The 17,501-nt window shown below is 34.8% G+C and overlaps 2 protein-coding genes across 2 annotated transcripts in view; one reads left to right on the top strand and one right to left on the bottom strand.

Annotated features, from left to right (window-relative positions):
* LOC129224665 (probable ATP-dependent RNA helicase DHX37) overlaps positions 1-11,892 on the bottom strand; it is a 63,021-nt gene extending 51,129 nt beyond the window's left edge. The window contains exons 1-3 of the mRNA XM_054859205.1: positions 11,759-11,892; positions 11,187-11,375; positions 5,801-5,901 (exon numbers count right to left, since the gene is read on the bottom strand). Coding sequence (XP_054715180.1) covers positions 5,801-5,901; positions 11,187-11,375; positions 11,759-11,839 — 371 coding nt within the window. The 5' untranslated portion in view covers positions 11,840-11,892. The remainder of the gene's footprint in view (positions 1-5,800; positions 5,902-11,186; positions 11,376-11,758) is intronic.
* Positions 11,893-12,363: 471 nt separating this feature from the next.
* Positions 12,364-14,473, top strand: LOC129224668 (conserved oligomeric Golgi complex subunit 8-like). Its single transcript, XM_054859211.1, has one exon. The coding sequence runs from the start codon at positions 12,433-12,435 to the stop codon at positions 14,374-14,376; it is 1,944 nt and encodes a 647-aa protein (XP_054715186.1). The 5' UTR covers positions 12,364-12,432; the 3' UTR covers positions 14,377-14,473.
* Positions 14,474-17,501: the final 3,028 nt, after the last annotated feature.

The following is a 17,501-nucleotide window of genomic DNA, read 5'->3' as shown; positions in this document are numbered from 1 at the left end:
ACTGCAGTTGTAAGCATTATTAAAGATTTTTGAAAACTTATCACACAAACAATTTAAAAATGAACCGTACATCAAAAGAAAATTTTATCCGACTGCATTTGAAATAGTAAAATACCTTTAACAAGCTTTAAAAAGAAGCACCAAACATATATATGTGTTTAATGAAAATAAAAGAATCAACACTGCATGTAGCTAGAACAAAAAAAAAAAAAAAAAATCAAGAAAATATTATGATGCAACTTATAAGTTACGCAAAACATATTAAAACTTGTACTCGCCCACCTATCGAATATAGCAATGTTTTTGAAAAATGTTAAGATTCATGGTATTACTTTGAATTTTTGCATATAACTGAAAGCTTTTTACATTTTATTAAATAATTTAAAACAAATTTTGCCACAGGAAATGCTACAGAAATGAAGTTAAAAAGAGATCCCCCCCCCATATGTAATTAAAATTTAACCTACCCATAAAAAAAAACATAACCATATGAAATTAGAAAATTTTAAAACATTATTATTATTAGTTAGAAAACAATGTGTTCCTTCGTTACATAATTTAATTTATAATTATTAGTTATGATTTTTCAGCATTTTCTAACATTTTATTTATTTCTAATAGTTTTTCTTGTTTTTCCTTGGCAGTACGTCTAAGACTATTAGATTTGCTTATCCATGTGATATCATTATGCTCTTCAGCCTTTTCGGCAAATTCATCTGCAGATTTAATTAATGCAGCTACATCTATTTCTAAACACCTCCTCTTGTTCATTAAGCTCTGTATTTCTTCATTAATTAATTCTCTCTTCTTTTGTAAAGATTGGAGCTGCTTCTGATCTTCTAAATATTGCAAGTATTTTTGTCTTGCATTGGAAACATAAGTCCTCATATTTTTTGTAATATCAATATCGTGAACATTATTACCAGTTGCTTGAACATAATCGCAAATTAATCTTTGCGACACATAGGAGATTTCTTTTAGATTCTCAACTTCAATATTCTTATTGACACTAAATCCCCTCTCAACAGATGCTTGTCCGTGGCTCATTAAGAGCAGAACTTCAACAGTCTTCCACAATTTCAAAAACTTCTCTGATTTCATATTCTGACAAAGCAGTTCATCCAGCCTGGATTTTTCCGCATCAAAATCAGTGAATTCTGATTGGTTCACTGAAATTTCATCCATGAAGGCTGAAAATTGCTGCAATATATCTTCGCAATCATTTTCGCATACCTGGTTAGCTTCAGTTAATGAATGCAAAATATTTTTCATTTTCGTTAAACACCCACTTTTATCTGTAGCCATACTCTTTGGATTTAGGCAAGATAAGTTGCGCACTAAACAATACTGAATTGGAGATTTTTCCAAAATTTTATCAACTAAACTCACAAGAAACTGTTTGCATTCCATGCGAGTGTCGAAATTGACCCGGTCACTAACTTTTTTTTTTGTTTTCTGTAGAGACTTCAATTCCTTCTCTGCGATAAAACCCAAGTCAATTTTATCAGCAGTCTTGTGAATTGCAGGATCTTGTATGTCCAGCTGCAAGAGCTTAAGTATTGTATTGGCAGGCTTCAGTACCTCAGGTTTAATAAATCTTTGCAAAAGAACATCCAAAATTTTCTTCACATCTTCACATAAAAAGACAAGCATTGGTTTGTCTGTTTGGTACCGCACTAGAAATGGCTGAAGAACTTTAGCGATGGAAACAAAAACTTTTAATTTTACACCCAAAAGATTATCATTTAAATGCTTCTCGATGACTGCATAGGATTTACATGTAGGTTTTGTATATTTCTTACTTTGTACAGCTTTAACATATTTTTCAATGTCAGGGAGTAACTGAATGGCACGTTCTGCAACTGTAACATTGTCCAGCCACCTATGTGGAACAAATTTGAGTGGCAATGAATCGTTTTCAGAAATTTGAAGGAAATCTTCACGCCTTGCAGGCGAATTTTTAAGTAAACTATATAAACAAAGAAGAAAATCTTCAACTTCCCACGTGCTGGCTACACACCCAGTTTTGAATGCATTATGCACAATGTGCAAAGCACAGCTTCCTATATTTAGGAGCTTTTTTCCAAATTCTTGTTGACAATAGTTTTCGAGCAACTTATAAAATTTCCAGTTTACATTTGGCCCATCCATCGAAACTTGAACAGCTAAAGACAGTTTCAATGATTCCACAGACTTTAGCACAGCTTCCAAAATGTCTTCTGCAGTACAATGGCCCATGAAAACTGCATTGTAAAATGTAGTTTTTACTTTGTTTTGCTCCCAGTACCTGATATGTAGATCCAATTGCTTTTTTTGTCTCATTTCATTTAGGCTTTCATCGAAAAGCAATACGAAAGGTTTATTTCTTAAATTTTCAGTAACCATATTTTTAAAATATGGCCCAAGACCGAAAGTTGCATAATATGCTGTTTTACGCTCACCGCATGTAAATTTCCCTGCAATTGCACTATCAGGAAACATGCGACGGAAAACCTTTTCAATATCTTCATTTGATTTAAAAGATGCATGATTCTTAACTATTTTAAAGGTCCATATAATTTCTGCATCTAAAACATCGTTTTTAATCACATGATCTTGAAGAGATGAAGAAGATTCCAAAGTGTTCATCTGAGCTGGTTCAGGTGTTTCCGAACTTTTATTAAAAGTCACAGATATACTCTTAGCCGTATTCCTTATTTTGGCTAACTCATCATGCTTTTTACTTTTTAAATGGCTTTTGAGGGCACTTTCTCCCATCGATGCAATGCTGAAGGTCTTGTTGCACAAGCGGCATTTTGCAGAATGCACATCTGTCAAATGACATGCCAACCAGTTTCGATAGTTGGGCATTACCAACCACGCATTATTAAAAACACATTTGGTCATTTTAAAAATGTCCAGCAGCAAAATCACTAACTTTAAAGCAAGATACACTTCATCTTTCAACACATGAACAGAATACGGAACTGCATCCACTTTCTCCCAGCGAACTTCAGTATTTTCCCTTTTCAAATGAGATACAGTGGTTCAAAGAAGAGGCAGGTTCTAAATTCCTAAAATTCGCCCCCCCCCACCCCCCATCCCTCCCTAAAATCTGGATTGGGTATTGAAATTTACTTGTCACCAAAAAGGGCTGGTTAATATGGTCAACGATCTCTGATTTGTTTAAAAACGGGCGCCAGTTTTCTTAAGGAAACGCCCTTTTTGTTTGGATGAGTTCTGGGGCCGCAAAGAGCGGACCGACAGCCAGTCTTAATCCGTCTATATCCGTCTTAATTTGTGGGAATGTCAACACAGGAGACATCCAGTCTGGCTTTACAGCCGCGCGTGCGACATCAAAGCACACACGGCCAAGGGCATCCTTAAATTTCTAAATGTGCTGACTATTATTATAGACCGACACATTCATCATCAAAGGATGCGTGGACGGAGTCAGCGCACGCATCGTTGGTTAGAATTTGCCGAAAAGTAACCAGATAAAAGCTCGACCAAGACCCTTCCCCCTCCCCCGAGGGACATCTTTTGTAGGTGTCCGCTACTCAGGCCAGTGCCGGACTAAAGAGATAGGTGTCAGTAGAACGATGTAAAAGGGGGAAGTAGGACTGTCAACTGTCAAGTGTCAATCAACGACCAGACGACCTCTGTCCACACCCCCATCCAGTTAGGGGTCAGCCATTGTTCGCTGACTGGAAAGGGATTGACTTATACACAGGCACGAGTGGAAGAATAAACAAAAACTAAGAACTATTTGAAGGTCATGCCAAAGACGTTATGAAACAGAACTCCCTTGTTTCATTGACCTCAGAGAGTGTGAAGGATGCTCCCTCGCGAATTTCTCCGTTTCTTGGTAAAGAAAGTGGAGAGAAAAGAAAAGAGGGGAGCAGCAGGGGGTCAGTATTCCAAGCTGAAAAGAACAAGTGAGTGGAGATTTTTTTGCAGGTGCAACCTCCCTCCTCCCCCGAGTAAAGTATCAAGATTATGATCAAAGAACTAAAATTTTATCGTTTTCCCCTTTAGAAAAAATAATCTGTTGAGACTGTTGGGCGGGGGGAGGGGGGGTGGCACAAATCAGTATTTTCCCCTCTGACGTAAGAACCTAAAGCTTTGGGACCCTAACGCTTCTTTAAGTTATCATCAGCGGTCCCTGAAAGGAAACATTTAACAAACAATAATCCATTGCTCCTTGCCTCAACTCGACGCGAATGAAATGGTTCGTCTGTTACTACATGATTGAGTTGAAGGTTAAGAACTGCCTCATCAGCATCGCACAATAACATTCTAATTCAAATCCCCTTTTCCTCATCTTCTGATCGAGTGATAGGATTAATTGAAGAAAAGTCTGTTGCTGGTTACGATTTGCGAGCGACGAATTCATGCTGCTTCTATTTTTTTTTTTTTTTTACTCCGCATTTTGCAAATTACATATTTTTTACATCGCCAGATACAAAAAAAAAAAAAAAAAAGAACGGGAATTATTTTGTAAAAAGTCATCGGAGTCTAAAACTAGAGGCCTTCAACCTTGAATACCAAAGGGCAAAGAAGTTCAAGGGCGCAAAAAGTAAAATAATAATTATTATCAAAAAACCCAAAGGCACGTAGATTCGAAGACGAAGGAAGGGGGGGGGGGGGACGAAGTCGCAGTTTCGAGGGCGCGAGAAAAAAAAAGGAGCACATGCTCAGGGGGGGGGGGGGCAAACCGAAGGCACACGGACGGGAGGGAGCACTGGCTCGTGGGTCAGTCCTCCCCTGGAGTCATCGGATATAAAGCATGGAAACTGATGAATGAAATGCTTTGACGTGTGCAATAAGAATGCACCGAATTGGAGGAACTGTGACTTCCCAACAATTTCCTTGTTGGACAAAAGTCGTCAAATTTGGAGACAGCATTGCAAAATTGCCTTTTTTCACTCAAAAAAAAAAGAAAAGAAACAGAAAAGAATGTTTAATGCCTTTCTCATTAGATGTAAGTATATGTCTATATTCGTAATTGATCATTTGGGAAAATTCTCAGCTTCCATCGGCAAGCTGGAAAATTCTTCCCAAGATCAAAGCACCCTTACAAATAGTTGCTTAAATGCAATGTAAAGGGGAGTCGCCAGCATAAGTTGGAAAATTATTTTTTGCCTTAAAATAAGGCAAGAAAAAAGTAAAAGTCAAAGCCGCAAAAGTTCGTTTATCGAACTTCAACGACCCCCCCCCCCCCAAGGAAAAAAATCATTTCAGCAAAGAATTGTATTCCAAAAACTATTTTAGTAAAAATAATTCAAAAGACCTACAAGCTCGATGTTCAAATAGCGTTAATAATATGCCGCATTTTATGCGCACAAACACTAAAGTGAAGCTCGCCATCCCAAAACATTACGCACGATCTCCCAGCTCGGAGCGAAGGGTAGCTGCGATCACGTGGTCTTCAAAACTCGAAAACCAAGTTTCAGTTTGCCTTTCGAAAGTGCCGGCTGACTCACAGAAGACTGACCAATCAAAACGCGTCTCTTTTCCCTCCCCGTGCAGTAACAAAGAACAGAGCGATAAGGAAGGTGATTCATTTTCTCGTTCTTTGGCACATGGTACATCGTAGAGAGAGAAAAATACAAAATTCAATGAATTTTTGTGAAATTCAAGTAGTTTTTATATTTTCTCAAGGTTTTAAAACTTTTTCAAGGTTTTGAAACTTTTTCAAGGTTTTCAAGCACTTGAAAATGAACTTTTTTTTTTCAAGCACTTTTCAAGGTTTTTCAAGGCCGTACGAACCCTGATTATAATGCGTCCCCTTTATGTGGCATTGAAAACTAATTAATACCTTTTCAGCCCATATGTTTGCATGTCAGCAGTGGATGTCAAGTGCTGTAAATCTTCTGGCATTGCTTGAACTTTTTGCAACTTTTCCAACAGCTCTGCTCTCTGAATTTAAAAGTCAATAAATTAATCTTTTAAAATTACAACAATAAATACATTTCAAAAGTAGCAAACATGCATTTAAAAAGTTTCCTTGCACGAAAAAGCATTTAACATAATTACTTATGTTTCTGTAATATTTTTCACTAGCAGGATTGCACATCATAAGTATGCAGTATATCAGAAAAAATAGCCAAATTAACATCCTATTGTGTAAAATCTACTCCTGAACATACAGAATCCAAATAGCAGTAGATGACATAACATAATTGAAAAAAAATTCAGTCATAACTAGGGCTGGGCGATATACCGTAATATATCAATATATATTTATTACCACAGTAACAATATTCAGATTTAAATCTGTCTGATATATCGTTGGACCGGACATACCTAAGAACTAATTGAAATAATGACTTAAAAATACATATTTATTCATAATTCTTTGTGCTTAATGAGTGGATCATACCAGTCAACTCTTTCAGATTTCCCGGAAGTTTTACGGATTTTCATGTCTTTTTCCCTTGTTTTGATTACCAGCAACATTTTCGAGTATTTTTGTGCTTTTCGGAACAAAAAAATTGTATCTTGCCAGTTTTGGCGCTACAAGCGTTTTCTAGAATGCAGCACCGCGCCGAGTTGAAACCAGGGTTGCTGTAAGAGAATTCACTTGTTGCATTAAGAAATTCAGATAGAATCCAAGAAACGTAATTCGTTCGATTGAATGAATAACTCCTCACATCTGAGAACTTCCGACATTGTAGGTTAGTTACGGAGTTCGAGAAGTAAAGCCGTTTGTATATGTCTTTCGATATCGATGATTGTGAGTTTGCTTTCAAGGAAATACCAATTGCGTTTTCTTTCGAAATGATCAGAATTAGCGGAGTTATATCTTTTTCCCTCAAGATCCGATAGTTTGGTTTATATAACTTATTAAACATAGGTTGCGGAATTAGAGTAGCATATATTAGGATTTCCGGTTTTCTGGGAAACATTGATTTTCGTATAAAATCGAAAATGAACTTGCATTTCTGAACTTGTATGCTTTTTGCAAATTATGTAAAGGAAAATAATTTTAATGTGCAGATGATTTAAATATGGGTGTTACGCCCCCCCCCCCCACTCCCCTAAAAATACAATTCACTGATCTGTTTGATAAAGATTTGAAATTTTTCAAGCACCATTTGCTGTGACCCTCCTCACCCTTGAATCATAGCTTAAGTAGCGACAGGCCCACCATCTTGGGGCGAAACAATGCTTTCTTCTACGTCTGTTATGGTGAAGTAGTGTTGTTTTGCTTCTTGATTGAGGTTTCTTATTAACTCCATGTCAATCCGCACTCAAGAAACACCACATTCAAGTAGTAAAATATACTACTTCACCATAGCAGACATAAAAGAAAGCATCTTTCGGCCCCAAGCTGGTGGACGTGTCGCTACTTAAGTTACGATTTAGGGCTTTACTCACCACATCAGCGGGGGAAGGGTCGCTGTAGCGAATATTATCAGAAAAAAATACTGGAATATTACTTATCAAGATGTCCGAGGGCTTTTATCTATTGCAGATCTTTATATGCATAGATATAAGTCCAAGTCCCCCCCCCCCAATAAATACGACCTCTCATAAAAGAGATTAAAATCCGTTTAAAATAACTTCATTAAAAATTTCTTTGGTAAAGTTTGTCCCCCCCCCCCCCTTTTCATGCATGGGCACCCCTAATTTAGCTATTATGAGGAAAATTACTGAAATGTTTACTGATCAAGATTTTTGATGACTTTTATAGCTAGGGGTGCCAATTTTTCTCAAGTGTGTTGTCCCTCCCCTCTATTTTACCAAGCCCCCCCCCCCAAAAAAAAACAGGATCCTCTGTTGAAGACAATAAAATTCCTTTAAAATAACATATCCCTGCTTTAGCAATTATTATTAGGATAAACTACTTTAATATTTACCTTTCAAAATGTCTGATGGCTTTTCTCTATTGCAGAACTCAATACAAAAATAATATAGCAAGGGAAGCACATCTTCCCAAGTGAAACGGCACCCCTCAATTTTAGCAAGTGTCTCCCCCTCCCCCCACAAAAAAGAACAGGCTCCCCTATTGAAGTCTAAAATCTTTTAAAAAAAATTCTCTGATCATTTCAGTGGTATAGCGGCTCATGCCCCCCCCCTCCTCTTTAATGGGCACCCCAGCTTTAGCTATTATTAGAATAAATTGTTGGAATATTTATTTTTCAAGATTTCCGTAGGCTTTTCTCTAGTGCAGATCTTAATGTATAGATAATAATGCTAGGGTTGCCAATCCCCAGTAAGTACGATGGCCCCCCTAATTTTTAATTTTACCAAACAACACTGTTCCCCCCCCCCCCCCCCCAAAAAAAAAAACAAGACTCCCTACTTAAGAGACTAAAAAAAGTTCTCTGCTAATTTCAATGATATAATCAACTTTAAGTGTCCCCCCCCCCCCCCGAATGGGTACCCTGCTCTAACTATCATTATTCGACTAAATTGCTGGAATATTTGCTTATCAAGATGTTCGATGACTTTTCTGCAATTCAGAGCTTATGCAAGGGTCTGTCCAGGATTTTTCCCTGGGTCCGTTTTTTGCGAAAAATCAATTATTTTTGTGAAAAATCAATTAATTTTGTAAAAAATCAAGTTTTGCAAAAAAAAAAAAAAATGAATTCTGAGATGGCGCAAACTGCATCATTGACACTTAAAGTTGAGTGTTTTCCCTCTTTTCTGTTGATAATATCATTCTTGCGTGTTTTTCGAGTATTGGGGTACGGGAAGGCGGCATCGCTCTCTGGGAGATGGGCACCACTCAAGTATCAATATTTATTTACTATTCTACATTATGTTACATTTTTCTAGAAATGTTATATGTACAGTATTTAAAATAATTGTAACAAAGAAATTCAGGCAGAGGTTTAGCATTTAACCTTTTGAACCAAGACATTGTTAAAGAGCACAGAATTTAGTCTAAAACTTATAAACTCTAATTTTTACAAAAATAAAAAACTATTTTATTTGTTTACCTCTTAACGAAGTGTACTAAACATCGAGAATTTGAAAAATCAGATTCCCATAGCGGATGCAAAGAGATTGCAATCCTCAAGTGAAAACATATAAAGTATAAAAACAGCTCGCAAAATAAATATTTTTGACAAAATTATTTTAGAATTGCATTTTAGAGTCCTATGATAAACATATCATTAATGTCTGGACACAGTTGAATAAAAAAAAAAGAAAAAGAAATAAATAAATAAATAAATAAAATAAAAAATGAACCTTTGATTCAGCATTTAAATTTTTGACTTATAAAAGAAAATGGAATTCCGCTTTAAAAACTTATAATAAGCGTTGATATAAAAATAAAGAGACTTCATTTATTTGCATCCTAATAAAGCGAAGTTAGCTTGAAAAAAGAATAAAATATGATTCTCATATCGAGTGTAAAAAGATTGCGCTTTTCAAAATGTAGACATATAAAGATAAAAACGAGAAATAAAAGAGTTTATTTAAAATTAAATATCCTTTTTAGCATTGAAAAATCAAACCCATATAACTTTCTCCTCAAAATAACAATTAAACATCGCCCCGCCAGACGCTAAGTGGCGATAAACAGTTAAACATCGCTCTCGTCAGTCGCTAAGTGGCGTTAAGTTTAAAAATGGTAACCCTATCTGAAGCGATCACATGATCACATTTTCCCCCCATCCCTACTATCCTTTGCAGTTCTAAGTTCATTTTGCTGTATATTATTGTTTATTAAATCATGAGCGGGGAGAAAAGTGCTTACACGACTGGACTGACTGAAGGTTGACGTTTTTTCAGATAAGTTTACAACACCGCTGCATAAAACAAACAAGCAAAATTATAAACCAAACTCACTTTCAGCTGTTAATTTCTTTCAAAGAAACCAACAACAAGCATTATATTTATTTGGTCTTAGTTGTTATTTATTGCTTGCAGGAGCATCACAAGAGTGCCGATTTTTTTTTCTTGAAAAATTAGCAGATTTTGTATAAGTTGATCCCTCTAATTTAACTTTAAAAAAGGTTCCAAACATTATCTCGTTATTTTGATTTGAGATTTGCTCTTCCAAAAAACAATTTGTGAAAGATCCGTTTTTGTTTATCAGAATTTTGTGAAGGGTCCGTTTTGGTTGGTCAGGAATTTGTGGAAGGTCCGTTTTGGTTGATCGGATTTTTGTGAAGGGTCCGTTAACGGACCCAAATTTCCTCTGGCCAGACCCCTGTTATGTATATGATGTAGCTAGGGGTCCTATTTTCCTCCCCAAGTGCGGTAGCTCCCCTTAATTTTATAACCCCCCTAAAAAAAAACCCCACAATCTATAAGAGATTAAAATCTTTATAAAAAAACTTCTCAAAAAATTTCAATGGCATTGTCTGCCCTATGGCTCCCTACCAGTGGCGGCTCGTGTCTTGAAAAAGTGAGGGTGCCAGATCATGGGTGCATTCGCAGTCCCCCCCCCTCCCCCCATTTTTTGAAAAAAAAAAGAAAAGAAATATTTAAACTTAAAATAAATATTTGTGTTAAATAAATAAAATTAAATTCATTTTAAACACAGGACAAGCTACAAAATACTTAATCTAATAAGTAAATCACGAAAGATATTAATAGCATTCAAGCTAAGTAAAATAAACATTATACAAGCAGGGTAACAGATTCTTTGGTAACGGTCTCGGTGAATCCTACTGTAAATATTGAGCTTCAATGCATTGCTGATGATGGAAAAACACACACACACATACATAGATAATATGTGGCAGTATATAAAGAGCACCTCATTAATTTTACTTTTTTAACAGATAATCCGTGGATTATACACAGAAAAATACGGTACAATCCATTTTTTCAAATTTCAAGCACGTACGCAATTAAAAAAAAGATAATAAATTAAAAAGTTATAAATTATTGTGAGTTAAATAAAAATGAGGGGAGAGCAGTGGTGGCTCTCAGGAGCCACCACTGCCAGTGTAATTCTGGACTAAATTGAGACCTATTTTACATCTCTTGATCAGGGGCTCTCACGTCTGTATTTAAGGATTTGAAAACAGTATAACCTTGATTTAACAATTTCCTTAATTTAATGATACATTTCATTGGTCTGGATTTAACTGCAACACAATGTACCTATATGCTCCTAGATTTAACTATGTCCTTGATTTAACAATAACCTTTTCCAGCCCCTGGATAATCCTTAAATCGAGGTTATACTGTATTTCAATTTAAATGTGTTTAGGTTCCAGCACATGTAAAAACCTTACATTTGCTTTCTTTTTTTTCCTCTCAATCACACTCTGCAGCTTTTTTCGTTGCTTCTTGGAAAGCTTCTTGACTGGAATAGCAGCAGCATTCTTGTTGGGTTTAGCTACTTTTTTCTTTTTACTTAATATAAGAGGATTGCTCTGATCGTACTGGTCTTCTTTTACTTCGAATTCCACTTGAACATTTTCCTAAAGGGAAAAAAAAAATGTTTTTTGATAAACACCTTATAAAATATAAGCAAATAAATAAAGAAACGAGAAGAGAATAACTACATCCTTTTTAATATCCAAAATTTTTTGAAAGTGACGGTGAATAAATTAGGTCCAGAAGTTAATTTAATATGTGGCTAAGATTATTACTGAAGAATTTAAAAAAAAAGGAACATCATGTAGTAACTTGTATGTTCTACAGTAGAAGAAATAGACAACTAAATAATAATTGAGAAATAAAAAAAAAAAAAAATATCGTGAAACACCGATGGAAATTGAAGAACAAAACCAAAAAAATTTCATCTGGAAAGTCAAAAAAAGATATGAAATCAATAAAATAGTATAACACAAGTTATTGTTACTTCAATTTCGTTTTTTATTTCAGTTCCACGTTCAGATGACATGCGTGCTTTCTCATTAAAACGTTTCCTCATTCGTCCCATTTTCAAAGATATTGTTAAAAATTATAAAATATTCACGTGTAAAGCAAAAAATCACGTCTGAGCACAAGTTTTGTTTACATCTTGCAATTGGGGGAAAAACTCGTAACACAGCTTGTCCGTAAAAAGCACCGAAAATGCTCCAACCACGCCCCAATGGTTGCGTTCGACGAAACTCACCGGTCGACCGGTAAGTAACTGGTTACTAACCAAAGCGTTCTATGATCACCGGTTACCACAGCAGTTACCATTCTAAGCAGTTGATTGGTTGATTGGAGAACGTGATCATTAGCTGTCACGTGATTAACTAACCGGTCGCTCTCGGTCGTGCTCGTCGAACGCACCCAATGGTTTCAGATGTCTCTAAAAAAATTGTTTATTTACAGGCAAAAAAAAGTAGTACCTCGATGAAAATGATGAATTATTTTATCCTTTAATTCCCGAATACTTTTTAAAAAGATAAAAGCAAAACTATCTAAGAAAATATCTTTTTTCTGTGGCAGTTAACGTTAAAATCAATGTTTGCATCTGACGTGTGTTGTATTTGAGTGTGTTTGTTATGAAATATTTTAAGTATTTAATAGTTTATTCTTATAATGTCGACGGAACACAATATTGCAGACTATGAGGAAGTGCTTGCCGTTTTACCGGAATCCTTTCAAGACTACGGTAAAGATAATCCCGATGTTTTGGTATACTTGTCAGAATTGGGTTCTTTGGGTCTGCAGCGTTTAAGTCAAGAGCCGGAACGCTTAAATGAGGAAAAATCGGCCCTTTTAGAACAAACACAAGATCTGGCATTTCACAACTACAAAACTTTTATCCAAGCAGCTGAATGCTCTCAGAAAATATTCCAAGATTTCAACATAATCGAAACAAGGTTGGATTCTCTGCTGAACAAATTGCCTCCATTCAAAGGAAAATGTTCTGACTTTAGTAAGCAAGCCCAGCAGATCAACGCAAGATGGCATCAAGCTTCTTCTACGCTGTCCAAGCATCCGCAATTACTCGAATTCCTGGAAATGCCGCAGTTGATGGATAATTACGTCAGGACAGGATGTTACGACGAAGCCTTGGAGTTGTCAGCGTATGTAAAAAGGCTCGAGAGGAAGCATTCAGATATATCTCTTGTCCAAACCATTGTGGCGGATGTTCGGGTTGCATTGAATGTGATGCTCACACAGTTATTATCAAAATTGCGGTCAAACATCCAACTGCCTGAGTGCCTAAAGGTGGTTGGGTACCTCAGACGCATGGACGTCTTTGATGAGACCGAGTTACGGATCAAATTCTTGCAGGCAAGAGACGCTTGGTTTCAGAAAGTTATTGGTGATATCGAGAAAGGAGATCTGTACACGCACATAATGAAAGTCATTGAAAATAGTCGAATCCATCTATTTGACATCATCACTCAGTATCGTGCAATATTTTCTGATGATGATCCTCTGTCCCTGGTGCGAGATAATTCAAAGTGTAATTCATCCATTTTTCATAGTTGGGTGGTATGGAAAATATCATGGTTCCTGAGTGTCCTAAAAAATGATATATCTTCAAACCTGGGTGGAAGGATAGATTCGGTGTTGGCACAATGTATGTATTTCGGATTATCCTTTAGCCGTGTGAACATAGATTTCAGGTCTCTTCTGTTACCAATATTTCAAAATGTGATGCTCTCAAAATTTCGGACAGAAGTCGATTCTGCCACTTTTGGATTTATTAAGAACATGCATATGTATGTTTTTTCTAGTTATACAAATACCACTATATTGATGTCCAACACAGTACCAGAAAATTCCTTACAGCCTCCGAACAGTCTTTTAGACTTTTATCCGTTAGCACAATACTGTAATGATGTGTTGGGTGTTTTCAATGAGCTGAAATTATGTCCATCCTTTGCAGTAGCATCAGATGTTACAAAATACCTCTCAAAATCAATATCCAAAGTGGTGAAAACTTTAGTTGACATTCATAACCAAAAATATCACAAAATGAGTGAAATTGAAAGAAAGAATTTTATGCAATTTTGTTTTCTAGTATCATCGGATTTGCTGCCTCATTTTAACAAGTGTTTGAATGTGCTTTTCTCTTCGGATGATATTTCTCGTGTTTTGGGAATAACATCTTTAGAGTTCAAAAAAATTGAATTTTTGTGCAAGCTAGATATAGACGACTTGTTGAAAACTCTTAATGCAGTATTACCTCCAAGTGAGGACGATGATGTAGATATAGGTCTGACAATGTCTTTTAATTCTAAGAAAGAGGAAGATGTAAATGAAACAAGTACTAGTGTAATATCAAATATGGAGGAAAGTGAAAAATGTGAAAAAAACGATAATTTGAAGAACAAGGATAGTGATAACAATGATCAAGAGCAGGTTACAGATTCAGAAATTATCGGAGATACTCAACAAACAAGTGCAGTTGATGAAACTAACTCCAATTTAAAATTTCCTGAAGACAGTGATATTAATGAAGAAAAGGCTTTGAATCAAGAAGCTGATTTAAAGACAATTAATGAAAAGGAACAAAAATGTGATTAATTGCTCTTCATTTGCCATAGCCATAGTATTATTATATTTAATAAAATATATTAATGTACAAATTATATTCTTGAAGTTTATAAAATCAAAATGTTAAATAAATAAAATTTTATTGACATGTTATATTTTGCAAGCTACCCACTTCCTCTATTCCCATTAGTTTTCTTTTATAATCAATGGTTAATGCCTTCTCAAAAAATTTGTTTATTCTTCTGGAATTGAGGATAAGATCAAGTTTCATTTGTTATGATATGATTCTCAAATGCTATGACATTCATTTCTGTATTGAGAGGGGGGAAGTGCAGTTCCTCAAATTATATTTGTTTTACTAAGGTTTAATTTAAGCTAACTGCGATTACGGTAGAAGATTTGATGGCCCCCCAGAAATTCTTCGATATTGAAGTGTTGAAATTGCAATTTCAGGCTATTTTGATAAGGACCCGGGGGAGAGAATTCAAAACACATAAATTTTTGTCTGCTTTTAAGAAGTGAGAGGGGGCTGTCTCGTAGAATTTTCTTAAAGCTAAATTTTAAGCTGTTATATTTGAGAAAGGGGTGGAAGTTTCGTGGACCCTTCCCTAGAGCTTTATTGAAATTAGTATTTAAAAACATTTTAGGCTACCTTTGAATATTCTAAACTCCCTATCTAGGAATCTTCCTTGGAATTTTTTGAAGTTTTAAACTTTAAAACTCAGTTTCAGGTAATCTTTCGAGAACTAATAATCTCGTCAGATGAAAAATTTGAGGCTGCCCATAGCAATTTTTTGACATTGAAGTTTTAAAAACCAAATATTAGGCTATGTTGAGACTTTACAAGAGGGATGGATGTTTTGAACCTCATTGCTCAGAAATTTTCAACATTGAAGTTCCAAAAACTGATTTATTTTAATGCAACAACTTGTGCTCTAAGTGGGGCTGTTTTACCATCTAACAGTCTCCCTTCACTGCAAGGAGAGGGACAGGGCAGGTCCCTATCATAACAATATGGAGCCCCAGGATTAAAATGACTTCGGGTCCACTTGCTTTTAAAAGATTGTTGCAAACATTTTTCGGAACCTAGATTTGCAGAAAAAAAAAATTTCAGAATCGGAAGAAACCTCACTAATAAAAACTGATGCGCAAGATATAGAAACCAGTAAAGGGAAAAGGGTACAACACCGAAAGAAAAAGAAAATCCAAAAACAGAACTCTCAATTTTCTCCTATTTCCTCCAAGTCACCTCCATTGATCAATTTTGCTACATATAATAAAGTCTCTACCTCAAGAAAAAGATTAAAACAGTGTCAAATGGAACAATGCGGAAATAAATCTAGGAACATTTGTTCTACTTGCAAAAAAAAAAAAAAAACTGTTTATGGCTCATATACAGGCAGAATGATAACGATGAGTATTTCTAACTACTGTAAAAGATAATACTGTACGATATGTTGAGATATTTAGGTAATTTTGAAAACAAATACATGCATGTTTGAAAATACTTGTTAGTTATTACATGATAAGAAAAGTCCTTTTTGGTAATTTTCAGCTAAATATGGATGAATATTTTTAAAGTTTTAAATAATGTTTGCAAATCTAAAAAATTGCCCCGAACCATTTTTTAAAATCTTTTATGATGCAAATTGAACTATTAACCATACAAAACTGCTTTAAAAGCAACCTGTGGTTTACTTTTTGATAAGAATATTCGGTATTCACCCAAATTACTATTCATTACATCACTATATCAGTTCAAACATTTTTTCAATAAATATTAATGAGAATATAAGAATTTGTTAAGTTTTGCCTGGCTGTAACAAGACTGGGCGTGATAGTGAAATGGTAAAATTTTCTGAAGACAATGAAATTTCAGAAAGGAAGCCCCCCCCCCTCCCCTGTAAAAACGCTTCAAATATGCATACAAAAATCATTTTAAAAGTCTTAAGTCTTTTTCTTTTGAATATTATTATAATTTATCAGTTTTAGAAAATGTTTTCCTCAATCCAAAACTTTCTGAATTTCTGGATCACAAACACCCCTTAAGAAGACGTAAATATCAAAAGTATCTTTTATAACTTTTAAATGTAGTAAGAGTGAAAATATTGAGTAAAGCCTGGAGTGACTTTGGAACTACTTGCAAAAGAGTTTGAAATTTTAAGAGAAAATATTTTTTTTCTACATTCAATATGTACATTTTGTTATAGTGCAACATGAAATTATTCCAATTTTTGAAATATAGCTACAGAATTGATGCCCCACAAATTTTGGCATCCTGGACCTATTTAATCTGGTCCTATGAGTGTTTACAATACTCCTTCATGCTTCCTTAACAATTTATCAATAGTCAGTTTTCGATCAAACATCAGACGAAAGTTGTTTTATGAATTTTCCCTTTTAATAGCTTTTCAAGCACCATGGAGTCTGACTAAGTTACTTTGTCTCCACTTTCAATTGACCATATTTGTTTGTTAACTACTGTGTATGTAGATGCCAGTTCATATTGTATTGAGCTTGTATTTTTTTTTTTTTTTTCCCTTCAACACAAACAGCTAAAGTTCAAATGTATTGAGATTAATAGATTTTGGTTTCAAGAGAAATTATGCATGGGTTTTTAAAAAATAATTTGATTTTTTTTGGCTACCTTCTGAAAACTTTTTAAAAGTGCAAGGCAAATTATACTATTAGAAACAGTCCTGTCATGACTAATTTTTAGATAAGATTTTTTAAAAATAAACAGGATCACAACACTAATTTTCAATGGTTAGTAATTTTATCAAATCCAAGTTTCTTCAAAAATATATATTATTTACGATTAAACATCTGGCCTTCAACTAGTAGGGGAGACCAGGAATAGTAGGCGAACTTTTTAAACTTAATTTTTTAAAGGTTGTAAATAAAGTAAAAAAGTGTTCTTTTATTGCTTGAATTGTATCCAAATCATTTCTTCATATGTATGTTTTAGTTGTTCTACCACCAAGGTATTGTGTCTTCAAGTATATATAAAAATTACTAAGAAAGAAAATATTTTATTAAATTTGCCACATCTAAAAATATGCAAATGCTATTTAAGTGATAAATACACTGAACGTAAATTTGAGCCTGATTAACTGAATAACTTAATGTAATCAATTAATGTGAAAGTTAAGATT

This window comes from Uloborus diversus, chromosome 6, assembly GCF_026930045.1.
Source record: "Uloborus diversus isolate 005 chromosome 6, Udiv.v.3.1, whole genome shotgun sequence".
Lineage (NCBI taxonomy): Eukaryota > Metazoa > Arthropoda > Arachnida > Araneae > Uloboridae > Uloborus > Uloborus diversus.
Note: the sequence above shows the minus strand (reverse complement) of the source record. Positions and strands in the feature narration are given on the sequence as shown.